The sequence below is a fragment of the Pleuronectes platessa genome, chromosome 12, assembly GCF_947347685.1.
Source record: "Pleuronectes platessa chromosome 12, fPlePla1.1, whole genome shotgun sequence".
NCBI classification, from domain to species: domain Eukaryota; kingdom Metazoa; phylum Chordata; class Actinopteri; order Pleuronectiformes; family Pleuronectidae; genus Pleuronectes; species Pleuronectes platessa.
In genome coordinates, this window is record NC_070637.1 from 8323211 (window position 1) to 8348867 (window position 25657).

The window sequence follows — 25657 nt, forward strand, 5'->3', positions numbered from 1 at the left end:
TCTCTATTCCGAATCGAAGCCAATTCTCCTGTTTACATACGCTGCTATTTTGAGCATTTGAAGCCAGAGTCTGTACAGTAACGTAAGTCAGTCACAGCTGTCATCACAGCATTTGACCCAGTTTTCATCAAGATTCATATGCACAGTAAAACCAGGCATCACACTGTACAAATCTTACTTTGCTCATCCTCCTACTGCAACAGAAATAATGATGAAACACAAGACTACTTTACTAATGAATATTATGTATACAGTACATACACACACATACTTGTGTATATATACATGTATTTTGTACAAAGATCAGCAGCAGTGGAATCATAAAGTGCATTGTGCATTATTGTTGTGTTTGTTATTGTTTTCTAAAGCTCGACAGTCACAGTGGTGGAAAGGAGCAGTGTGTGTTCCTGGGCCTGATGGCCTGTGGGTAGAAACTGTTTGCTAGTGTTGTTGTTGTCCTGCACATCCACACTTCTGCAGCGAGTGTGAAGAGGCGGTGTTGTGGATGTGTGCGACCCCTGATGATGTTATGTGCACTTCTTATATCATCAAATAACTCATAACAACCAAACATACTGCAACAATTAACACTTGAACAAACACCAGTGTGATACAATTAGCATTTTTGGTATTTGGAATGTACTTGACTTGTGCTTAGATTTTTTTTTTGTGCGGGTGTGTTTGTGTGTGTGGGGGGGGGGGATCCATGTTCCTTCCACTAACATGGAAGAGGAAGCATTTCTGACCTGTACTGCAGCAAGCAGCCAGGTGGCGATGGAGACACATTACTTGAGGTAGCTGACCTCAGGGATAAGGTTAGGAACAGTATACAGTGTACTGTGCTGCCCTTAAGGTGGCGTCGTGTGCAACATGTATTGTGCTTTGTGATAACATGATATAAAGCAGCGCTACCTTAACAAGCACTGGTTCCTCCCCTTCCTCGGGTTTTAAGTGAACTTTGATCCAACTTGTGTTCGCTACTAATCAACAGTCAGAGAACTGAGAGAAGTGAAGATATATACACATGTATACACATCTATCATATATATAACCAGTGTGACTGACGAGGGGACGCCATGAAGAGACGAGTGGTTCAGCAGACTCCTTCAACTTCCGGAGTTGCAGCAGCTCAGAGAACTAAGCAGAGGAAGGAGGAGACACCGTGAGTTCACTAGAATCACCTCTCTAACTATTTACATTGATGTCAGTCACTGTGGATCAATGCTTTTTAACTAGTTTGTATTTCAACAAAACAAGAGAATCCAGTTTAAAGGTTTAAGTTTGCAGCAGTTTAGTGTCTGACATCATGTTTCCCCGACTGACTTATTTACAGTTATAGCTAGAATAACTCAGGTTAGTGAGATGTTACCAAATACTTTTAAGTGCATCTATCATTTAACTGTACTTCTGATTTGTTTTCAGGTACTTTATACTTCTACTCCATTACACATATCAGACAATCACCTGTGCTTTCTACACCACAACGTCTTTGCTCTGCATTGTGTTTCATATTCATGATATTTCTGATTTAAAGTTAAAAGTTTAAAAGTTATCAATAAGAAAAGGGGAGTTGATCCAATCATGGCAGGCAGATAATATTAGACCCTGCGTCCTGCAGCAACACATCTAAAATGGATTCAGAAGCGCCCCCTCACTTAGAGCCAGACATGATGTTGGAGGAGTCCATTGCATTAAGGAATAATCTACACTCAGCATTTACTTTTAGTTATTATTTAGGTATATTTAAAAGTAAGTGACCCAGCCCTAGCTTCCTATCAAAACAAGTGTTCCACAGTTTCAAGATTCCAATAAAAAAAAAACTTTTCCTTGATTTGACCAACTCTGGTGAATCTAAAATCCAATTCAGGAGATGAGTAGCAAATTTGATCGGGAAAAGTTTCAATGCACACAATTGTGCCATCTCATATAAACGTATAATGTTTTATTTGGATTACTGGGAATTTTGGGTCACTTTAGGAAAAGTCATCACATATCCGGCTAAGGGAATCACAATAAGAGTGTCTTTACTGCTGTCAGATCTAAATAAGTTATGTGTGTAAGGGTTAAACTAAATTTACAACACAATGTGCGAAAGTGAAGGATTCTGAATTTCTGGTGCATCGCTATAAAAATAGCTTGTCCAGAAAACATCACACCGCAGGTGTTTATTCATGGAACTCATTGCCAGCTTCAGAAAAAGATCTGAATATCAAAGTGAGTAACTGTGGACAGAAGAGACAACAGTCTGATGGTTGCTGGAACAAACCTACTTCTCTGTGTTTCCCTCCTAGCTTTGTGGAGGAATCAGTCTTGGACTAAAGGGGCTCCTCTGGCTGATGAGAGTGTTAATGTAGGGGGTGGGATGTAGTGTCCATTAATTGGTAATAGTCTGAATAGCTTCCTCTTTTCTCAGTCACTGGCTTCAGGGAGTCCAGGCCTGTCTCCAACGACCGCCTGCCCTCCTTAATAGATTATTCAATTACTCTCTTCTATATTAATGTTTCCATATTAATCTTGCAAGGTGAGACATGTGCGGAGCAGCTCTGTATATACCAGTGGGCGTAAGTGTACGTCCTCATGGAGGTCTATATCTGCTGCATCGGTTTCACCATCTCTTTAATGGCAGCTGCTATTTAGAGATAATTTTTTCTCTAGCTTTGCCTCGATGCAGCTACAGGTGATTATTTCTTCACTGCTCACAACTTCTCTTCACCCTGAAGCTCCTCTCCCCTTTATTGATGCACCTCACCATCCCTGAATCACCCATAGTCACCCCTCTGCAGCTGAACTGAAACAGAGGTTGAGCTGAGCTCAAATGTAAAGTGGTTGAGGAAGAAAGTTGGGATTTAAAGATTAGTAATGTTGCCTGGTGATGATTTGGTGTCTTGGCACTTCAGATTGGATTGGTATTGATGAGAGAGTTTGAGCCAATCTAATATTGAAGAGGGCATTTCAAATCATCATGTGGAATGACAATCTGAGGAGGCCAAGGCCAAACAGTCTCTTTAAATTCAAGCAAGTTGCTGAAAATTTCAGAAACTCAAAGATATCAGTGCCCTAAACATAACTTTATTCTTTGAGAAATTGGTGAAAATGTAAAAATAAAAAACAGCCTAATCACACAGTGTTAAATTAAGTGATTAAAACCTTCTGGAACTGCCACGTTTGCAGATCTGCATCAAAATATAATGGGTTATTTAATTACAAATGCCCCACCCTTAAAAAAGGAATATGCACAACCAGATCAACAAAATATAAACAATAAAAATGTCTGAAAAAGAGAAAATACACACACCTAAAGCTCCTTATATTTGCAGGCTTCAAACTCTTTCTCAGACTTGTGATTTCAGCAATACAGAATATATACATACCATAGTAGATATTGTAATAAATATGTATAGGTGGAAAAATGCTCAAAATATAAACATGCAAAATTCATGATTGATAGTTGGTATTCCATAATACGTTCATAACAAGATGGAATAGTTGTTGTTGTAAATACTATCAGAGGCGTCTCTATCCATGTATTATTAAGATTCATGGAAATCTGTCCGGTAGTTTTTGTGTAATCATGCTTGAAAACAAAGACACTAATGAACCTACCAACGGACAGGGGTGAAAACATAACCTCCTTGGCCAAGGTCAAATAATCACTAATAACTATTGTTAAATGAACAGATGGTGATCTGTACTTATTGACACTTTACCAATATGTTCTGGTCTTGTTTGGCTTAGTTATGAAACTACAATACAACAAAATTTGAATCGGAGCAGACCACCTCTGAATGTGGTCCGTGGTGAGTGGTCACTGTTCCACTTGTGATTAAATATCAGATGTTATCACCAGGTGTGAAAAGGGCCTCAGAGACACCTGGAGGCTCCTTAAGATAAAGCTTGGATGGTTATAGTCTCTCTCTCTCTCTCTCTCTCTGTCCAGGTCCCGATGGTGGCTGAAAAGAAGCTTATTGGCCTTCCTTGTCATCTTCATACTGGTGCCCGCCTTGCCTCGCCTCCCAGATTTAATTCAGCACTTTGTTTACACTCACAGAGGTAAGAGGAAAAAAAACCTGTCTGCCTCTAACAAGCACTGTACAGTAAATCTTCCACTTGCTCACTGAAATGGAGCCCACCTGTCTTCTTCTCCTTTTTGTAGTCAGGCTACCGTTCTTCCATGACCTCCGCCAACCTGCAGATCTCTCCCTTAATCACACAATCAACATGTACTTAACATCAGAGGAGGGAATCTCCCTCGGCGTATGGTGAGTACAGGCCAAGTTCGACCGTTTCTTTTTCGAGCATTGGTGTAAAAAGGCAAAAAGGACAATACCCGTTTTTTAATGATCTAATTATCAGTCATGTCTCTGAACCGATTTGTGGTTTCAAACTGTTCAAGGCACACTGTCCCTGAGAGTCGGTGGAAGGAGGCACGGGGGAAGGACTTGGCGTGGTACCAGAACACTTTAAGCGATGGAAGGCCAGTTTTCATATATCTTCATGGGAACACGGGCGCAAGGTATAATGAATAATGCATTTGTCCTATAGTTGGCTCCTGCAGAGGCAGAGAGAAGATGTTCTACACCACTGGACATATTTTTTCTTTTCCTTTTTTTTCTCCAACATCACCAATTTATTAACACTTGTGTTGTGTCTGAATCATTCCAACAGGGTAGCCCCTCATCGGGTGGGAGTGGCAAAAGTGAGTGATCAACAGCACAAACATATTGCTTTTACGGCGCTCTAATAAAAAATGTAACGTCTCAGTAGCCATTATGATGATAAATAAGCCTTTTTATGTCAACAGATATTGAGTGCACTTGATTTCCATGTACTGGTGCCTGACTACAGAGGTTGGTGCTGAGTCTTCTTTTAAACATGATTTCCATCTCTATGTTTCTTTCACTGATTGTACCACACAAGCTTGTCACATTGGTTTAATATATTCACGATCACTGTAGAGTCACTGTGCAACTTGATCACCTGCTTGTTGTGAGACAGCTACCAGACATTAGTTCAACTGAAGGTCAGCCCCTAGTGCAGGTTCCCCTCTGAGTGACTGCCACCTTGTGGCAGAGCGAGGCAGCTGCGTGATGTTTCAGTGAGCAGCAGCTGACATGAGAAACTCTTGCAGGGTTTGGAGACTCCACTGGGGAGCCGACTGAGGCCGGACTGACCACTGACGCCCTCTACTTGTACAACTGGGTCAAAGCTCGCAGTGGAAACAGCCTGGTTGTCGTCTGGGGACACTCTCTTGGCACCGGGTGAGATGGAAACAACTCAAAATCTAAACACTTCTGTAGAGCTTGTGCACTGTATACTATTCTGGTTACTTTTACTTAAAACTTGGGGTAACAGACTGCAAAGTTTACACTTTAATATAACTTTTGTTATCCATTTCTAACTGATTCAATCTGTAGCATTTGGCCTGAGCCATAATGACTGAAGAGATAAAGAAACTAGCTCCATAAAAAAACACAAACCTTCAGAAAACTTAAATTCAGCACAAGAACCAAATATCCCAAGATTTCTCTAAAATAGTGATTAGTTATACAATTGGGTATCTTAAATTATTTAACTAATGTGGCTCATGATTGGAGCATGTTCAAGAGGGGGTTGAACGGTTTATACCACATACCCAGTTAAGTTTGACAACTCACGCTTCAAATAGTTATTGCAGCAGAAAAACATAGTCAGAGTTTGGCCTGAAGGCTCTGACTGGGGATATGAATATAATATATAAACCCTCTGTCGGAGCCTACAGATGGATGCTGCTTGGGTGATGGAGGGGCTGAATCAACAGGCAGCGATACTGATGCAGGGAAGCAGAGGCATTGATAAGCAAAGGGAGAGATGGGAAACCTTTTCAGCTTTAATATACCTCCACATTAGGAGGGTGTGTATGATAGGGGATTGTAGCAAATGAGGCATGTCACATGATTAGAGCAGCACTGCCTGAACTACCTCGCAAGTGTCGCTCCATTTTGGACTGACGACAGTCACACACAGAAACACAACAAATCTCAAACACAATGTAGCAGGTGGATCTTGATACAAACTGCAGAACAATCTCACCATCTTGAATTGTACAGTTACTACTAGAAATAGTATAAACTGTAACTGACTATATATATATGTGGTTAGCAAATCATTACATTTGACTTCATACCAAACAACCGATTCTCTGTAAAATACATCGTACATTCAAGATGAAAGTAACTGAAATCGGGTTTCAGCTAAAATCAACCTGCCCCCATCAGAAGTAGTTATAGAAGAAAGTATTTGAATTATTGATAATAATAATAATTTTCTCTGGTTGGTTTTACCTGTGTCTGGAGAAGGATGATGCAAAAACTGCTAACTTGATTTCCCACCCTAACTTGAAAATGCAGATTTAGGGACAGATCCAGGATTTTCCCCCTTTTTTAAATTTTCTAAGCTACTTTGAGACCTGGACAATCCTGTGCAGGATTGTTTGTCCTTGGCGGAGGTTTGCTCGGGAGTGAGCTAATGGTTGAAGTTATAGACAAAATGTAGAAACTGAGGTTGTTGTTTTTCACATCTCTGTGCAGTGTGGGCACCAACACTGCAGCAAAACTGATTGAGCAAGGTAAGTTATGTTACCAGGGAAATTTGACAAATATAAATAAGTGGAACTAACTTCTAAATTTAAAAATGACAACGATTTCTTGTTTTCAGGTACAGCTCTTGACGGTGTCATCTTGGAGGGTGCATTTAATTCTATTAGAGAGCCGCTTACAGATCATCCATTTACTTGGGTAGCTAAATCTAACTTTTGGTATTAGATTTGTAAATATCATGGCGCTGCCCCTGCATTACACAAAAACCTGACATGTTCAATTTCTTCCTGTTTGAAGTATTACTGGAAAATTCCAGGCGCTGGATACTTTTTCCCGGAACCATGGGCACAAAACAAGATTGTTTTCCCTACTGAAGAAAAGTAAGTTTTCATGAACTCATGGTTAATGACAAATATGATCTGATGCATGATATCAAACACTGATTAACAAATAATGTTGTTAATACCAGTAATATTTGTCTTTGTGATCCTGCAGTTTGAAGAAAATGAAAAGTCCAATACTTTTCCTTCATTCAGAGGACGATCACCTAGTTCCCATTCAGGTTGCTCAGCAGGTACTTCTGGCACAGATAGCTTATTTTCATCTATGGAAACTGAGGCAGTGATTAGAGCTGGAACAGATAAAAGTGTCTTCTGTGGGATAATTTTTTGGTTTTCGGAGGACTGAACTTAATTTGCCTTTCTGTCCCAGATGTACGAGGTGGCAGTGAGTGCCCAGAATGCAGAGCAAGTGAAGATAGTCTCATTCGAAGGTTCTCTGGGGTACCTTCACAACGGCTTGTACCGAGACCCTCGTCTGCCAGACATCATTAAGTGAGAAAACATGTCACTGATAATGGTTCAAGTGGTTTTATTCTGGGATGTTTTATTTCCACCACATGTGTATCTCATCATGTCTTCACTGTTCCTCTGCAGGAACTTTGTGCTGTCGTTGTAATGAGGGCAAGACGATGGAAACCCCCCCAAAAAACACGCCACATTCCAGATGATTTAATTTCAATATTTTTAATTTGTCTTTACTGCTGCATATGTATACATATAAGATCCACAATGTTTGTGTTGAATACAAATAAAATTGTTTAGCAGATTCAATTGCTGTAAATTTAATTTTAAAGTTGCAATTGCTTAGGAAGCATTCAATTCTTAACTGCCGTTTTTTTTTATTATATTAGTCAATAATAAATCAGCCTGACCTAACAGAACTATGAACAATACTTTGATTGTGAATTATTAATAGGATAAGATATTTCCTCAGCAAGGGCCCTCTGCTGGGTGTGTTTGTGTGGTGATAACGTTAATCCATAACACTAGGTAATCACTTTATTAATCCAAGGCTTCACATGTCTATGTTTATCAGTAACATTTCAGAATAAAACAAGGAGAAAAAACGAAAAAACATCTGACCCCTGACCTGGATCAGCTAAACACAATCTTAGTATTCTGACTGCTGTCATGGATCTTGGTTTCATACGTGGACTGTTGAGCCTTGGCGGAGGTTTATGTTTCACTGAGTCCTATTCTAGTTTCATGTATGTATCTCAATTTTTGTAATTGTTAAATAACATTTTAAAGCTCAGGAAGATGTTACCTGTGTGTTAGGTTGAGCATTGTGTTAAATAAAAATCGCAGGCCAAATGTTATTAAACTTGGGCGTTGTGGTTCTGATGAGTTAAACTAACTTGATCATAGAGTTGCAAAGTGAAGCCTCTATAGGTTACTGGTAGTGCGAGATGTAGTGTTTCTTAAAGCCTGTCTATTACTGGACTTTTAAATATTCAACTCTGGTATAAGTTTCATGTGTTATCCTCAGGGGAGCATGATAATGCAAAGCTCACAGAATATACTAGGTCAGAATCAGAAAGTATTTATTGCCAAGTAGGTTGGCACCTACAAGGAATTTGCTCTGGTTATTGGTGCATACAATGAACATAGAAACATAAAAACATAAAAACACAATAAATACAACACACATAAGAAAAGCAATAAAAAGAAACAATATATATTTACTCACTATTTACTTCTTATTTACTCCCTTTTTCTAATATTTATACAAAGTAACATTTATTCAGACATAAATATATCTAAATAAAATATATATAATAGATAAAAGATATAAAAAGTGAAGTAAAAAGTGAAATGCAAGATGCAAAACAGTGAACAGTGTCAGATTGCAATATGCAATGTAGTGAAGTATAATATTGTGAACACTTAGAACTCCACGGGTCAGTGTGTGAAAGTTGTGATATTACATTACATTACATTTCATTTAGTTGACACTTTTATCCAAAGCGAATTACAATAAGTGCAGTCAACCATGAGGGTACAAACCCAGAACAACAAGAATCAAGAAAGTACAATTTGTAGAGTGCAAAACTACAAAGTGCTATAAGTAGGTGCCATTTAAATGCTACTAAAGTGTTAGTTTTAAAAGTGGGCTGTTGTTCAGAGGAGTGCGCAGGCCGCGGGAGACGGTGCAGGCGGTGAATGGAGCTGCGTGGGGCTGGGATCGCGTTTCCTGCCGCAGATCCGTCAGTCACAGCTCCAGCTCCGGTCCAGGCAGTCGGATGACGTGGCTGAAGGTTGCGGACGCTGCGCCGACACGGTTTCTTTATTCACCGCTGCTCGGACCTCTACCTGCGCTGATTGGACGCTTTGAGCCACGTGTCTCCACTTGGCCAATCCGACGTGCGTGCGTTGAGCGGTGGCGAAGCGCTTACGCCATATGCGTACGAGAACATCCCCAAAAAAAAAAAATCGCCTCTGTCATACAACCAGGAAGAAGGTGGGATAGCCCCGCGAAGCTAACGTCCCCGATCTTTCTGCACACTTTCTCCGATAACGATGGGTTCCTGCCGGTGGAAGGTGGCAGCGGCGGCGCTCCTCGCCATCGTGGGCTCGTTATTAACGGTGGACGCAGATGAACACGAACACACGGTAAAACAGCGTCTGAGAGGCCGATTGGAAAAAAAGGGGGAGCCTTGAAAATAATGGACGTTTGTGCTCTGTGCAAGATGCTAAGTGTAGCTGCGACGGCTAGCTGCTGGCCACAGAGGGGGATTTACAGACATGACATAGTGTTAGCTTTAGCCCGTCGGGTTATTTATCTACTCCTGGTTAGCTCTCCTACACAGACACTCAGTTAGATCGCTAACTTGTCTCCACTTATCGGCCTATGTGCTTATGGCTAGCCTCTGCCTGCTAGCTGGTTAGCACGGTCTCCACTCAAGCTTTCCTCGAGCACCGGCCGAAACTGCACTGAAGTTAAACTCGTTAGCGTTGGTTAGTTGCTAAACAAAGTAAAAAACCACTAACATAAAGAAGACTTGAGCCTTGTAATCTTGTGAGAGTCTCTCTAGACGATTTCCCTGAAGCCATGTCTGCTACTGTTGTGTTTTTTAACAGCTAACGTTTGACTGGAAGCAGGAACAGCGGTTTCACAGCGTCAGGGCCTGTCGGTGTCTCCTCACTTTCCTCAGTTATTAACTAGATAACAGGCTAATAAGCCGTGTGACACTGTGGTTTAAAGCTGACTCGTGTTTAATTAGCTAAAACTGATCATGTGAAGTCCTCCGTTTGTAAAGTGCATCGCTTATCATAGTGTTAAACTATGACAGACATGCTATGTGTTTGCATACATTTGAATGAGATAGCTTCCTCCTACTCATCAGTATGAGAGATAATGTGATTATAATTTTACTATTAAGAAGTATTCTTTAAAAGTATGAAAACCCAATGTTGTCATTAATAGGAGTGTGATTATGTGCTGAGTAAAGTCAAGATGTTTCACAGTGTAATATCAACCTGGCTGCAGAGGGAAACCAGCAGGACGAGCAGAGCTGGTGTAGCATTCCTGCATACAAACTAAGAGCCCTTGTGTTTTAAATGTTGCAGTACGTGGATAAGGAGGAGGTGGTTTTGTGGATGAACACAGTGGGGCCTTACCACAACCGACAGGAGACGTACAAGTACTTCTCTTTGCCCTTCTGCGCGGGCAACAAAAAGACCATCAGTCACTACCATGAGACGCTCGGAGAGGCTCTGCAGGGAGTGGAGCTGGAATTCAGCGGCCTCGACATCAAGTTCAAAGGTAACTCCGCTCTTTCACCGGCTCTCACCTGCTGAGTTCACGCAAAGTGATGAGTGGGATGTTTTTAGGGCCAGTCTTCTAGTCCACACGTCATTTAGACATTTCTAACAGAGACTATGTTGTGTTTTTGATCCGTGTAGATGAAGTCATGCAGACGACGTACTGTGAGATCGACCTGGATAAAGCCAAACGGGATGCCTTTGTCTATGCCATAAAGAATCACTACTGGTACCAAATGTACATAGATGACCTGCCCATCTGGGGTAAGAGATGCTCTAAAGAAATGGCCAAATAATGACTGCATGCTTGTGTTGAGTTGCTCTGTGATTTTAAGTTGTATAGTCATATTTCCTGGCTGTATCTTCCATTCTGTCTGAGATACTTCTTTGCTTATTAACGGTTTAGCTAATTACAAAGGGTTTGGTACTGGCACGTTCACAGGTAGGAAAGAGCTTCAGATGCCAGACCTGACCGTGAAGAGCTCAACTGTTGTTCTATACTAAGGAGGATATAAATGAGTCATTGTCATTAGACTCTTCTTAGAGCTTTCACTCACAAGCTGTCAGTGTGGTAGCAGGTTGGACTACAGTGACACTCCCACAGCCGCTCAAACACAACTGTGTAATCTGATGTCGTAGGTTGTGGGTGGGGTCCCTGACATTTGTTCACACATTGTTGTATACTCAAAGAGTACAGACTTTGACCTCATGTCCGGTTTGCCAGCGTGGAAAAGGAACCAGGTCGGTTCATGGTTGGCACATTGGCCTGGGTAGCTGTGCTTATTCACAGCAAACCTGGAGCAAATCTTAACTCACTCAGTTTATAGCCTCAGCACACTTAAAGCACTTATCACAACAGTTTGTTAAATCAGCCTCCGATCACATGTGAGGTTAATTAACGTAGAAACATGAACTAAAGAAAACTTGTATGATAATCATGGAGGATGTAATTTATGTTAAACTACACTTATAGATGTGCTCTCATATATACACTGCCCTCACTGATAATGGTCGGCTGGACAAAATAATAGAAACAGGTTGTTACCATGTAAAGCCAAAGAACACCAACTGCAACTTCCAGAATGACCATAAAGTGGACACAACGGCTCTCCAGAGAAATTTCAATAAAATCAGAACAGTGTGACCTTAAGGGAAGTGGGATTTTTTTCAGGGCTGTTACATTTAGGCCTTGTCACACCTGAGAGTGTGGACCACGGTCCATACCATTGTTCATGTCTTTGTTGCAAATGATCTGGTTTGTGTTGTTTTCACATTGCAATTAAGGGAGTGGACTTAAGAATATTGTATAATATACGTACATCCTGTCATCATAGCGTCTACCTCAACCTAGTTGAGATTGATGGGCATGTGTCAAATTTTTGAATGTTGTAAAATTCTGTATTGTTTTTAAAAAAACGAGAAAATGAGAAAATGAATGAACTACAATATTGTTATTGTATTACTACCAGCAAAATGAAAGTCCTCAACATTAATAGGTAAAGACTGCAGAGAATTTATTCTTCTATTGTTTAATGCTATCTCAATTTCCTGCAATTGATCCAACTTATCCACAACCAAAAATCCACACTATTTATTAACTGAACCATGTCTGGACTTTGATCTGAGGCACCTGTCACACCTGTTATTTTGGTTCAGACTGAACTGAAAAGTCAAAAGGCTCAGAGTCAAAAAAGGAAGCTGGGAAGGCCCCCTTACTGTCTGTGTAATAGACAGCCAACTTAGAATGTATCGCATCAAATGCTTTACCTGGTATTTTACCCTAACAATGCCACAGTATGATGTGGTATGATGTACTGTAGGAGAAGCAAAACTAGTGTATTATGGAACATTCTCATACATTTTTTTAACCCCTTGAGATTTATAATCATGATGCTGTGGGAGAAGTTAACAAGCAGTGTAGCATGTGACCTTTATTTGGCCTTTCCAATTCCTGATTATTTATTTTATTAAACTGAAGGTCTATCTACAAGACGAGATCTTAAATCCAATGCATATCAACTTCTTTATAGGGATTGTTGGTGAGGCAGATGAAAACGGAGAGGATCATTATCTGTGGACGTACAAGAAACTGGAGATCGGCTACAATGGCAACCGAATTGTTGATGTAAATCTGACCAGCGAGGGGAAAGTCCGGCTCGTGCCAAACACACGGATCGGAATGTCTTATTCTGTGAGTTCAGAATGATCCCTTTATCAGCTAAAGCTCATAGTACGTTTTTAATGTCTTTGAAAAGAGTAGAATGAGAACATGTAAGTCTTAATACATCTTTCTCATCACAGGTGAAGTGGAAGAAGTCAGATGTGAAATTTGAAGACAGATTCGACAAGTACCTGGACCCATCCTTCTTCCAGCACAGGGTGAGTTGACTATCATGTTTATCATACCAGTCAGGAACATCCCTGACATGTTGTAACAGCACACAGTGTGTTCCCTTACAGGGAGTATGAGTTGAGCTTGTTTCACACTAGGTGCGATGTAACTGACCAACCTGGTAACTTTTGGCTGACTCTTAAACTGTTGCTGCCAGCGTGGCAGGGATCCAGCTGGTTTCTCTAAAAGGAAATTTGAGAGGCTGAATTTTGGAATCCATCTGCTGCTAGAGTCTGAGAAAGCTTTATCCTGTTCAGACTTTTTATTATTCATTCATACAATTTCTGTTGTTGGTTTTTCAGATTCACTGGTTTTCCATCTTCAACTCCTTCATGATGGTCATTTTCCTGGTGGGTCTTGTGTCCATGATTCTGATGAGAACACTAAGAAAGGATTATGCCAGATACAGTAAAGAGGAGGAAATGGATGACATGGTAAGTTTTCAGTTTGCTTGTGAGCTCACAGTTAGTTCATAAACGGAGAATTATAATGAAATTTATGTTAATTTTATTATTTTATTATTTTTCTCTGGGTTTTCATAAATATTGTGTTTTGTCCTTCATTTGATCTTCGTCTCTCCTCATCATCTCATTCTGTCACTGTGCACCAACAGGATAGGGACCTGGGAGATGAATACGGGTGGAAACAGGTACATGGGGACGTGTTTCGGCCATCAAGCCACCCACTGATCTTCTCTTCACTCATTGGCTCTGGCTGCCAGATCTTCTCTGTCTCCCTCATCGTCATCATCGTCGCTATGGTTGAGGATCTGTACACAGAGTGAGTCACTGGCAGCTCACTGCTGAATTCTTATTTAGTTATAGTTTTGAGGTGAGGTCTGATATTTTATCACCCCTAAATTACTGTTTTGGCCAAGAGCTCATAATTTGGCTGAAAAAAAAAAATGTAATCCATCAGGGAAAGACTCACTGAGTTTTTTCCCTTTCATTGAGTAATCTGTTGTGTGAAATTGCCTAAAGCAAAACCTAAATTATTGATAATCACATTCAAGAGGATTCAAGTTTCAGGTTAATAAAAGTGAATCTTATGTAAATGTATAGTTAAAAATGTGAAAGAGTTAAAACATGTTATTTCTCAACAAATGGAAAAACCACAGAATTGATGGGTCTTTGGAGGAAAGGTGTTTTCATTAAATGTTTTTAATGAAGCCAACAAGTGATTGCATAATCTAACTCTGTGTGCATGTGGGTTTTCCTTTGGGTTATATCAGTAAAAAAATCAAGCTCTGTATTTAAATCTAAGTTTGTAAATATTAAATAAGATGTGAGTTGGGCAAAAGACGTGAAATATTAAATCCTATATTCTGAACTAGGCCAGTAGGAGAGCACACACCTCAGCGAAGGCTAACGCCCTCACTTGTCATATTAAAGAAATTGAGAAATTAATCCTGGATCCACCATCTGCTCCCAAATGTAAACCTTATCTACGCTATTGTGGACATAAAAAAGAAAAAAATGAAAAACCTAGTCCACAAGTCTCAAAGAATTCAGCTCAGTAGTTTAAGAGTGATCCTGCTGACAGACAAATAAACAAATTGCCATGAAAAACAAAACCTCTTTGGCTGAGATAATAAAGTCCAGACAGTGACCTGACTCGTTCCATATTTTTTCTCCACAGGAGAGGATCCATGCTGAGCACAGCCATTTTTGTTTATGCTGCCACCTCCCCTGTCAATGGCTACTTTGGGGGAAGTTTATATGCAAAACAAGGAGGTGAGACAACGCATCATATTCTCTCTGACTATTTACTGGACATGGACTGCTGGATTTATTTATTTGTTAAGACTTTATTTCTGACACTTTTTGATTTGTTTCAACAACACAGGCCGAAGATGGATAAAACAAATGTTCATTGGAGCCTTCTTGATCCCAGCGATGGTGTGTGGGACTGCCTTCTTCATCAACTTCATCGCTATGTACTACCACGCCTCCAGAGCCATCCCATTCGGCACCATGGTGGGTCTGACACAGCAAACACTTCCCTAAAAACCACAGAGTTATAAACAACATCGTCAAATGTTCCCAGTTTATGTGTGTGTGATAAAGTCTTATTCTTCGTATTAGTTTAAAAATGCATTTATAAACAGGTCACATAAAACTCCTTTTCATGACTTATGCTTCATCACTTCGGAGCAGAATTTTTATTTCTGAAAGATTCGAAACTTTTTTTCCTACAGAACTCATACACACTCACTCACTCACTCACACATATACACACACTCTTCATTAAAAATGTCCTGACTCACGCCCAAACTGCTAATTACAAACAGCTGTTTGTTGGCTCGACACCACACTCTTACCATGAAGAAGCTTTATTCCAACTGTACCAGCCAAAACTCGCCAGTTTAACAGATCTGGACAGATTCGGCAGCAGTTTTAATTTGTTCTGGCTGAACCCAAAAATCCTCTGACAACAGCCATGAGTCTGTCTGTGTTTTCATTTCTTCTGTATTAGTGAGCATTGGTTTTTTTGTATCAGACTTTGAGCATTAATGATAAAAATCTGGGAACGAGGAGATCCATCAGATTCTTTAAAAAACAGTTTCAACTGTTCATTAAATGTTATTGAATTGATAAAAAAAACATTAAGGAACAGTCAAGATAAAAAGGATGATCTGAAAACACTGGATGTTTCCAGTAAACACAGACAACCCAATTGACTATTAATGCATTTTGGTCGTTTGTCCCACAGGTTGCTGTTTGCTGTATCTGCTTCTTCGTCATCCTGCCGCTGAACCTCGTGGGAACAATTTTGGGGCGGAATCTGTCAGGGCAGCCAAACTTCCCCTGCCGAGTGAACGCTGTGCCGAGACCCATCCCAGAGAAGAAATGGTAGGTGTTGCCCAACTTACCAGGGTCTATTCACTCTACATTACAGAAAACTGTAGCAACGTGCTGGAGACAGTTAATATTATCATGGTACGTTAACATTGTACACAAAGAAATACATCCGTTTACTCTTTAAAATTCGTAAAAATGATACAAGCCCAAAGATTTTCAATGATATGCAACAACACTAAACAAAATAAACTGCATAAACAATAACATCAGAATATCTAAATCACATCACGTAGTTATTCTCCAGTGTGCTTTCAAGCACCGGGGAATATGCTTTATTTCTTGTTGCAGGGGGAAGTGTAATGAATGATCAGTGAGCAGCGAGTGGGCTGTTCTTAATGCATGAAATGAATCCAAAGTGTTGTAGGGCCTGTGTTCAAGTGTTTGATGTCAGCTCAGAAGCAGAATGTGGTTTTGCTGTGTGCACAAACTCTCTGGATAATGAAAAACAGCAAAGCAATACGCTGCGAGCAGATTAACATTTACAAACCTCTGCCTGGCACTGGAGTCTGCTGCCAACAGGAAATGTTAGATGTGACTCAGGGCCACTGTCAGACTGTGCTTGAATTTCCAATCTGTGGCTACCTTTTCTTTTTTGCTTCTAAAAAAACAATAAGTCATGTATCCCTACGCCCCGGAGCCGGGGGGTCTGACGTAAACACTCATATTTGATCCTGTGATCAGGTTCATGGAGCCCTCTGTCATCGTCTGCCTCGGAGGAATCCTTCCTTTCGGCTCCATTTTCATTGAAATGTAAGTTTTTGCAGTGATACCGGCGGCTGTATATGTTGTTAGCTGATCTTCGCAGCTTTGGTGACTGTCCTCATTCTTCAGGTACTTCATCTTCACGTCTTTCTGGGCCTACAAAATCTACTACGTGTACGGCTTCATGATGCTGGTCCTGGTCATCCTCTGCATTGTGACTGTGTGTGTCACCATCGTTTGCACGTACTTCTTGCTCAACGCTGAGGATTACAGATGGTGAGTGTTTTGGTATTTTGCCTAATGCAATGAGGACATGTCCCCTATAGATGTAACTATGAGCCATGCAGTTAATGTATCATCACATCATCAACTTTTTTACTTCCTAAAAATGATTCTACAAGTTTAATTCCAAGAGATAATCTTTTTCAGTTTAGTCCCATATCATGAGCTGAGAATAATTACCGAACAAAAAAACTAACAAACGGGGTGAAAACATAACCTCCTTGACAGCTGCAACAAAGAGTGAAAAGGTGAATTGGGTCACTGATTAAAATAACACTTTAACTAACCATAGCTTTTTGCTTTCCCCTCATTTCCAGGCAATGGACAAGTTTCCTCTCGGCTGCATCCACTGCTGTTTATGTTTACATGTATTCCTTTTACTACTATTTCTTCAAAACTAAGTGAGTATCAGTATTTCGCAATCACATGACTCTGTTAAGTCCAGTTGACCTGTTTTTAAGCACTTGGGTATATCATGACCTGGATGACTGTGAATCTTCAGATATAACTTTGTTAAATAACCTGATTACAGGCTAAAATATTTTTTAAGACACTTCTTTCTTTCATGTTGTTTAAATGCTCTGCTGATGTATTCCAGGATGTACGGGCTGTTCCAGACATCCTTCTACTTCGGTTACATGGCCGTGTTCAGTACTTCTCTAGGAATCATGTGTGGTGAGTACTGGTTTGACTAAATACTGCCCTGAACCACAGAAACTCCACAGAGGAATAATAGTCACATAATTTTGCCAATTCTTGTGATCAGTCTGTTGCATTACAAAACTCATGGAGTTTACTGCAAAATCTTATTCTGTCAGATTTCTCTTTATGATAGAATAATGTAGAAAGGCAGAGTAATAATCTGAGAGGTTAAATACTAAGAGGCTCTTGAATATTTTGTATTTGCGTACTTGCAGATGCCCGACCTGACATTTCCAGCAGCATTGGAGGCATTTCAGATGTTGTATCGGTATCAGAACATCTCTAGTTCTATTAGAACAGCATGCGTTTGTGCACGGCACAGGCCATCGAAAACAATGTGTTACAAAGAGCAGCAGTGTGGCTGTCATGTTGTATCTAAAGGGCTTTAAACTTCATGTCACACTCCTTCTTTATCTTGAAGAATGATAAGCCATAGCTGTCACTCGTGTATCTTTGTAAAACACCTTTGGTGGCGCGATCTCTTGTCTGCGGGAGCTACGACATGCTGCCTTCAGGGTCTGTAGGAGATCTGGCTGCTCAGTCTGTACATTTCACCGCTCACCTCTCCTGTCCCGTGATGGATTTAGCCGCAGAGTGACCATGAGTTGTCAGTCCCTCCTAAAAGAAACTCACTGACCACATTTCTGTTGCAGGTGCCGTTGGATACGTGGGAACAAGTGCCTTTGTGAGGAAGATCTACACAAATGTGAAAATCGACTAAGGGGCGTGGAAGCAACACAGGGATATTAATGGATTTGCCTACGACGGCGGGCACAAGTCATCCTTTATTACTTTTCTTTCTTGCCGAGAGATTGTGAGAATCTCACCTCGTACAATGTAGTTTTTTAATTTTTCCTTCTTTTCTTGAATGATTTTCCACGCCCGCAAACTCGAAGCGAACAAGAGCAAACCTGAGGCGGAAATATCAAAACACCAGGTTTTGTTTCCATCAGTTGAGTTCAAACAAACGTTGGGGCAAATGTTTAAGGCTGACATGGCTTCTCTTTAAAAACCCAGTCCCACCTGAGACCAGAGAACATAAATGTTTATCGATGGAATAGTGAAGCTCTCTTCAGTGAAGAGGCCCAAGTGAATGGAAAGCCTTTCGTTCTGTGTGTCGGGATATTAGAGAGTTGGGTGGGTGCCCGTGTTCTGACTTGATTTCTATTTTGTATTCTTGCAGTCACTCGAATTATCATTACTACACAGTGCAGTCGTTTGTTCAGACCTACTTCCACTGCAAAATGAAAGAGAACCCTGTCGACACTTGAGAATCATTCCCCCCATTTTTGCTGATTCTTAATTCCCTGTTACAGTAGCAGTCCATCCAGTCGATGATTTTAGTCCTGCTGTAGTTTACTGTACAGACGAGAGCAGAGGGACTGATCCATGGTTGAGGTACAGTAAATAAGACCAGATTTCTTTTTTAAATGGATGTTTGATGTGATCCCATTTCCCCGTTTAGTCTTGTTTTCTTAATGTTTGGGTTTGAATGAAGTCTACTTGTAAAGATAATATATGGATGGGGGGGGAGTGTATATAACCTTAAAAATGTACCTTTAGATGTAGATCCCAAATGTATTTTCGTTGTACAGATTTACTACAGGGTTGTTTTTTTTTAAGAATCATTTTGTTTCCGTTTGGTGCTTGGGGTGGGGCTGGTGGCGCCGTTACATCTTGCCTGAAATTGCATGAAGTTTTAACCGAGCCATTGGATCATCAGATTTTCATTTCAGTCAGCGCTGTCGGCTTCGGTTTGTTTCTCTCTCTCTGATCATGAGCATCCTCTCAAAGTGTAAAGGTACATTTTGACGAGCTCTAGACTCGCTTGTGGACACTTCTTCTTTTGATTTCATGTTTATTATTTAAAGCTTTAAACAGGCTCCACACATTGGGTAAGCCATCGTCCCGTCATGTCCCTTTTGTTGCCCAACCTGAAGCATCATTGTGAATGTCAAAACGGAATGAGGCAGTTGCCTTGTTTCCACAAACATACTGTACAAAGTGAAGTTTATGTACACTTAAAAACTAGATGTTTTCATAGCCACACACACAGTGCTGCTGAGTGTTTCAACTGCTTCTTTTCCATTTTGTGTAAATACAGTATGTTCCCTACTTGTATGAGAAGGGGCAATGCCTTTTTTTTTTCTAACTTCCAGTTCTCCCCCACTGAAGTTGACTTTGGCACCTCATGTTGTGTACCGATGTCTGATTAGACATTTTGAACCTGCATATTAACTTGCTGTAAAAAGAGAAAATAAACATGTTTATGTACAGGGGTTATTAAGTGTGGTTTGGATTCTGAGGGTAAATATTGAGCAGGTTTATTAGATAAGCTCATGCACACAGTAGAGGTGTGTTATTATCACTGGTACACACAGTGCTGCAGTTCAGTGCGTTTTCTGTAGCGTCTCATGGGGAAGCTCAGGTGATTATCTTCATCAGTCAGGAAAATAAGAACCATGAATAAAACTGAGGTTTCAGGAAACTTTTCCAGGACCACTACACACAAATCCAAACAAAGAGCTGTCAACTATAAATAATATATTTATTAGTGCATTCAGCTGAACAGGACTAAATACATCTTCACAAAGTCATTAATTTATTCATACATTTGTAACATTTAATGTTGTAGCTGAAAATGTTCCAAACTTTGTCAGTTGACTTTTTCAAAGTATTCCTTGGATCCCTCTGGTGTTGGTTTGATCTGAAACACAAAGACATGGGATGAACGTCATCTTATTATGGATGTCTCACACATAACTCATGTACTTATACCACAATAGGTCAGGCTAGAGTCACTTATGTTTTTTAGTGTACTAAGTCTATTAGCTCTGTGTCAAATAATCTCCATCCACCCTAACACACCTGAAAACACGAATCACATGACCACTCTTACATGGTCGTGTGTGTGCAGGTGTTAACAGGAAGCAGATTGTCGACTCTGCAGATTAAGTTGCAAAACATACAACAAGTGAGGAATAGCAAATGTGTAAAGTAAGACAAGGGATTACTGATGGTTACTTAGCAACGCTTTGCATTCACCACTGTTAGTGGAGTCGTTACTGATGAGACCTGCAAAGCGAACACAGGTGACTGTGACACTGTCTCTGCCAGTCCAGTCTAACAGCACAGCCCCAGAGTCTTTAACTGTGGACGCAGGGTGTAGATGAAGCTTAACATTTAACATTTAAAAATCTGAAATGTTCTAGTGTGGATGTGGCTTCACTCTCCCAGTGAATAATTAATGTAAAAACCTGACTATCAAAGGACAGAGCGGGAGGCATTAGTCGGACTCAGGAACATTTATATCTTGATGTTGGATACATTGAAATGTGTAAAGGTCCAGAGGGTGAATGAACTCACTGTTGGGGACTCGGGGGTCCAGCTGGCCGGACACACTTCACCGTGCGTCTCCACGAACTGGAACGCCTTCACCAGACGAAGGGTCTCTTGGACACAGCGGCCCACCGGCAGGTCGTTGACACTCATGTGCCTCACCACACCGTGTGGGTCAATGATGAACAAACCCCTGAATCACCACGACAACCAAAGGGACAAAAATGATAAAAAAAATCTCCCAGGGCAACATATAAGTGGTTAGTGAAATAAAGAGCAGCAAGTCGAGGCAGAACTCTGTGGACTAACAACTTCATCTAGAGCAGAGGTCGTCAAAAGGGGGCCCGCAGAGGTACTGCATGGGGCTTGCCAAATTCTTGGTTGATTAGACAATTTTTTATAATTTTTATAATTTGATTTATTTTCTAACAAATTTATTTCCCACAAATTTAAATGTCTTTAAATGCACATTAACACTCATTCAACATATTGAGAGGCTGATTTGACTTCTGCCTGACAACCTCCATCCGTCCAAGATTAGATAAGTTGTGTGCTACCCATCAGGGTCCGACGTCTCACTAATCTGGGAGTATGTGTGCCATCCACAGATGCTTGAGGATTCACTGTCTCTTCTACATGTATCTTTAAAATACAAAATCTGTGAATTACTTTAATAGCTCAGTGTTGTATGCAAGATGTATGTTTATAAATGACAGTGGCATGGCCACCCTGTACCTTGCACATGTTTAAATTAAAAACATGAATATATGAACCTGTGTTATATTTGAATAGCTTAGTATTGAATGCACAATAACAGGGTAGCTATGTTTATACATGGCACTAGGCCCAGTTTAAAATAAAACACAATTTTATACAATATATATAGTATGGGGTCCCTGCTCCATCTCTCAGTTTGGAGGACCCCGGCCGGAAAAACGTTGAAGACCCCTGCTCTAGAGCATCATGTTCTCTCAAATCCTTCCAACTTAACCAAACACTGTTAATAGCAATTTGCAATGTGTCTCTTGACACTGATGAACAGACTGGGTGAGAAATTATGTCCATAAAACAATAAGTCAGGGCAATGGGCCTTTAAACATTTTTCTTTTTCTATTTGACTCCAAAAGGGAACATTATTTTTCGCATTGTATCGCAGAAGACTGAAAGGTTGAGACCATAAACTCTGTATGAAGCTGTCTACTGACGTTACAACTCAAGTGAGGAGGATACTTTTTGACTTCAATCGAAACTGCCTTTTCTTGCCAACAGTAAAGTCACCCTCTACTGGTCATTTGAGAGAATACAGGTTGAAGGCACTTCCTCACTGGCTCCACTTTTCAGACCTGGAGTCTACGTTTATTTTCATTAACGGTCTATGGATTTATCACATCTGCAAACATACTTGTTTGTCTGGTCTGTGGTTTATTTACTGCTTCTCACCAGCAACTTCTAATAGCTTCATATCACTCGCAACTTTACCTGTAAATTAGATTCTAAGTTATTTTAAATTCCAGGCTACTTTAGAGGGGTCTGCAGACTGATATGCTGAACAGAGGACATGATGGACATACCTGAGTGCGATGCCCGGACCCTCCAGCAGGACTCCATAGTCTTTAGACACCTGCTTGTTGAGGTCGGACAGCAGAGGGATGTGGATTTGGCCCAAACCTCCAGTCTGACAAAATAATCGTGGATTTATTTGAGCGTTACAAAGCACGGTCGACACAACACACATGTAGTACCAGCTGAGTAATGATTAAAAGTCTACCTTGCGTGGAGTGTTGATCCACGCCAAGTGGGTGAAGTGGGAGTCCACGGACACGCCCACCACCTCACAGTTGACGTCGTGGAACTCGTTGGCCTTGTCGCTGAAGGAAATGATCTCCGTTGGACAAACGAAGGTGCTGCAAACACACGAGAGACACGCGGACGAGGGAAAGACTCAGTAGAGCTACTTGACATGTGCTCGCATTGATGTGCATTCAAATGAGCGAGAGCCACTACTCACAAATCCAGTGGATAGAAGAAGAGAACCAGGTATTTGCCCTTGAAATCCTCGAGGCTCATTTCCTTAAACTCCCCGTTGAGAACAGCTGTGGCCTTAAAAGCAGGAGCCGGCTGAGTGACAGCAGGAGTCCATCTGGAAGAGCCTGATAGAGACGTGTCCAGCACATTTATTCATCCACTCTGTTTGCATGAGTCAACCGAGGCCATTCCCACAGTTCAGAGAACAAACTGCAAGAATTTCTCTCAGGTTATTATTATGCCTCTGTTGTCCTGCATCTGTGTAAGATTACAGACATTTGAAAAGCAAATTTTGGTCTGAGTTTCACAATCGTTACACCAATAATATTCATGTATATTAATGAGGGTAAATGGGATTAATATTGTGAAATCTGATTGGATCTGAGAGAAAAACCTTGACCCTAAAGTTCTATAATTTGGGATCTGTACGTACTGGTGGAGAGACAGGCTCTCTGCAGTGAAGGAGCAGCGAGGGCCCGTGCAGCTCCAGAGACGCCATGTTGAGCTGCTGCTGCGACGTTCAGACGTCCAGCTGCAAACCTCGCCTGACAAAACAAAGCAGTGTATTGATCAGCCACATGTGTTGAAAAAATGGCAAGTAATTAGAATTAGCAACTTGGCATTTTTAACGTTAAATTCAGTCGTTTGTGTGTAATAAAAAACACTTTAGGAGTTCAAGGGTGTTTATTCCCTTATGTTCGAACCACTTGAATTCATCCATAAGCTAAAAGATGTTCTGACTTTATGTTTTTCTTTTGCTGCCACCACTTCATAGTGAACAGAGGTCATGATAGTGAACAAAGGTCATGATAGTGAACAGAGGTCATGATAGTGAACAGAGGTCATGATAGTGAACATCATAAAGACATCTTTACAATGAGAGGTTGTGTAATGAGCTGCGGACCACACTGAACTCTGCATATGTTCTGTATTTTCTCAGGAAGACGTGCATGTGTGAACTCAAAAGAGGGAGAGGCTCCACAGTTTCAGGTGCCTGGCCTTCTAGTATGAAGTCCATAGATATTCAGGAGAATTTGAAGTGTGAACACAGCAGGTGATCCCCCGCTATATTCACTGCAAGCGAGTGGGGGGGTTGATGACAACACGCAATAGAAATAGAAAGAAAAAGAAAACAAATATCTCCAGGGGGAAAAGGGGCATCAAACATATATAAGAGGCTGTGGAACATGTCAAGAGAGTTTGTGGTGATAAGACCCGACACCGGTGTCTGTGTGTTGTCATGTGACCTCTGCAGCAGAGTTGATAAGTCACTTCCTGCCTCTGCAGCCGGCTGCTCCTCCTCTCGCCTGAATAATGTGGAGGATTTTTTGCTGAACGTGCAGAGAAACTCCTGTTGTGTTGTAAATATGTGAAAAGCAAACTGTGGGTAAACTCCGTATTCAAACCTTAGGACTTTACCCACAGGTCATGTCTGAAAACAACTCGGGACAATAGACAGAATGTTCACAGTTATACGACTGAAAACTTCTCCAGGACAAACAACCCTCATCCTTATTATCTGAGCCATGATGGATGTGCACACCCCACTTTGCATAACGAATATTTGTTGTCATATATATGTGTGTATCCCATCAAGGATCCTGCCCACAAACTAAAAACATTTATCACAGAGCACATTTTAACATAGAACCTAAAAGACACAGGCTTGAGTGATAAGACTTGGCTGCATTCCACTTGTCACTCTGACAGTTACAGGATTATGTTCCGATTAAAAAATGAAACTGTGTGTCACAAAAGCTTTTAACATCCTCCCACTACACAAACATAAAGACAATATGCAGCTTATAAGTCTACTTGCTTAAAAGTGCAATATTCTTCGTTTTACAGTGTTTCCAGTGTGTTTAAACTGCTTTTGAAGTTGTTCTATTTTAACCATTTACATTAATTTTGTATATTTATCTCTACATTGTGAACAAGAAGCAATGACATTTTGTTTGAATCTGAATGTGTCTGGTGTTAAGGGATTGAATGACAGTAAAAGTATTTTATGAAGTTGACGTTAGAAAGAAGATAAAACATAGAGTTTAGAGTCCTTGTGAACTGACTCTGCTTCTGATGAAGTTTTCATTAAACAGAAAGAATTGAATACATTTTCTAAATGCACCGAATGGAGCAAAGATCAACACATTAATAGCTACACAACATTCACATTGTTATTTCGTCAGTAAATCAACAACACACTCATTCTTAGCTTTAAAGAATATTGTTCTCCGCATGTGTCTGTGCCCGCGGCCGTGGACCAGAGGTTGGCACCACAGTGTCAGTGCTGTTTCAGATCCCTGATCAATCAATCACCACGACCTGGGATCGATACCCGTTCATTACTGATCGATAAAGAACCAAAACACAGGTACACGCTGTGTTGTGCGCAGTTTCACTCACAGAGGTCTGGAACAGGCTTCTTATGGTGGCTGCCATTTTGGATTATGACAGAGGACGGCGGCGGTTTGAGCAGGTTGTTGCGTCATTTGCGTACTTGTTCGACGTAACTCCTAAAATGATCGATACATAAAATATGAACTCGATATAATGTGATCGTATATTTGAAAATGAAACTTTCACATTAGTTAAGTAGTGGGACGACTTATAAAATAAAACCCAGCTGCGATAAGCCTCCGTGATGTCTTCATATTCTTACTGTGATATTATAAA

General features: G+C 40.6%; 3 protein-coding genes across 3 annotated transcripts; 2 read left to right on the top strand and 1 right to left on the bottom strand.

Moving 5' to 3' along the window:
• Positions 1–919: 919 nt before the first annotated feature.
• si:ch211-117n7.7 (Monoacylglycerol lipase ABHD12-like) lies at positions 920–8240 on the top strand. Its single transcript, XM_053436749.1, has 13 exons — positions 920–1162; positions 3938–4050; positions 4154–4259; positions 4394–4513; positions 4666–4696; positions 4802–4847; positions 5129–5258; positions 6567–6604; positions 6694–6773; positions 6873–6955; positions 7071–7149; positions 7287–7408; positions 7511–8240. Exons 1-13 carry the CDS (start codon positions 1077–1079, stop codon positions 7530–7532), a joined length of 1056 nt encoding a protein of 351 aa, XP_053292724.1. The 5' UTR covers positions 920–1076; the 3' UTR covers positions 7533–8240.
• A 1107-nt stretch (positions 8241–9347) lies between these two features.
• Positions 9348–19901, top strand: tm9sf3 (transmembrane 9 superfamily member 3). The gene is made up of 15 exons (XM_053436025.1): positions 9348–9529; positions 10487–10682; positions 10823–10945; positions 12712–12872; positions 12983–13060; positions 13376–13507; positions 13687–13853; positions 14712–14806; positions 14919–15049; positions 15786–15925; positions 16616–16684; positions 16766–16912; positions 17236–17319; positions 17517–17593; positions 18274–19901. The coding sequence occupies exons 1-15, from the start codon at positions 9437–9439 to the stop codon at positions 18339–18341; spliced, it is 1761 nt and encodes a 586-aa protein (XP_053292000.1). The 5' UTR covers positions 9348–9436; the 3' UTR covers positions 18342–19901.
• A 250-nt stretch (positions 19902–20151) lies between these two features.
• prdx3 (peroxiredoxin 3) lies at positions 20152–25453 on the bottom strand. Its single transcript, XM_053436026.1, has 7 exons — positions 25388–25453; positions 23418–23529; positions 22968–23109; positions 22728–22863; positions 22531–22634; positions 20987–21152; positions 20152–20327 (listed from the first exon to the last, which is right to left on the bottom strand). Exons 1-7 carry the CDS (start codon positions 25421–25423, stop codon positions 20277–20279), a joined length of 747 nt encoding a protein of 248 aa, XP_053292001.1. The 5' UTR covers positions 25424–25453; the 3' UTR covers positions 20152–20276.
• Between the last annotated feature and the right edge of the window lie 204 nt (positions 25454–25657).

Bases quoted from the DNA above. Each gene is read 5' to 3' on its own strand.
- si:ch211-117n7.7 (XM_053436749.1), top strand. From the start codon at position 1,077: ATGAAGAGACGAGTGGTTCAGCAGACTCCTTCAACTTCCGGAGTTGCA. The intron at 4,051-4,153 runs GTAAGAGGAAAA...TCCTTTTTGTAG, and splicing joins CTTTGTTTACACTCACAGAG to TCAGGCTACCGTTCTTCCAT. The intron at 4,514-4,665 runs GTATAATGAATA...TCATTCCAACAG, and splicing joins CATGGGAACACGGGCGCAAG to GGTAGCCCCTCATCGGGTGG.
- tm9sf3 (XM_053436025.1), top strand. From the start codon at position 9,437: ATGGGTTCCTGCCGGTGGAAGGTGGCAGCGGCGGCGCTCCTCGCCATC. The intron at 17,320-17,516 runs GTGAGTATCAGT...GATGTATTCCAG, and splicing joins TACTATTTCTTCAAAACTAA to GATGTACGGGCTGTTCCAGA. The intron at 17,594-18,273 runs GTGAGTACTGGT...TTTCTGTTGCAG, and splicing joins TTCTCTAGGAATCATGTGTG to GTGCCGTTGGATACGTGGGA.
- prdx3 (XM_053436026.1), bottom strand. From the start codon at position 25,423: ATGGCAGCCACCATAAGAAGCCTGTTCCAGACCTCT. The intron at 23,110-23,417 runs GTACGTACAGAT...CGTCTCTATCAG, and splicing joins GAGAGCCTGTCTCTCCACCA to GCTCTTCCAGATGGACTCCT. The intron at 22,635-22,727 runs GTAGACTTTTAA...TTATTTTGTCAG, and splicing joins GGATCAACACTCCACGCAAG to ACTGGAGGTTTGGGCCAAAT.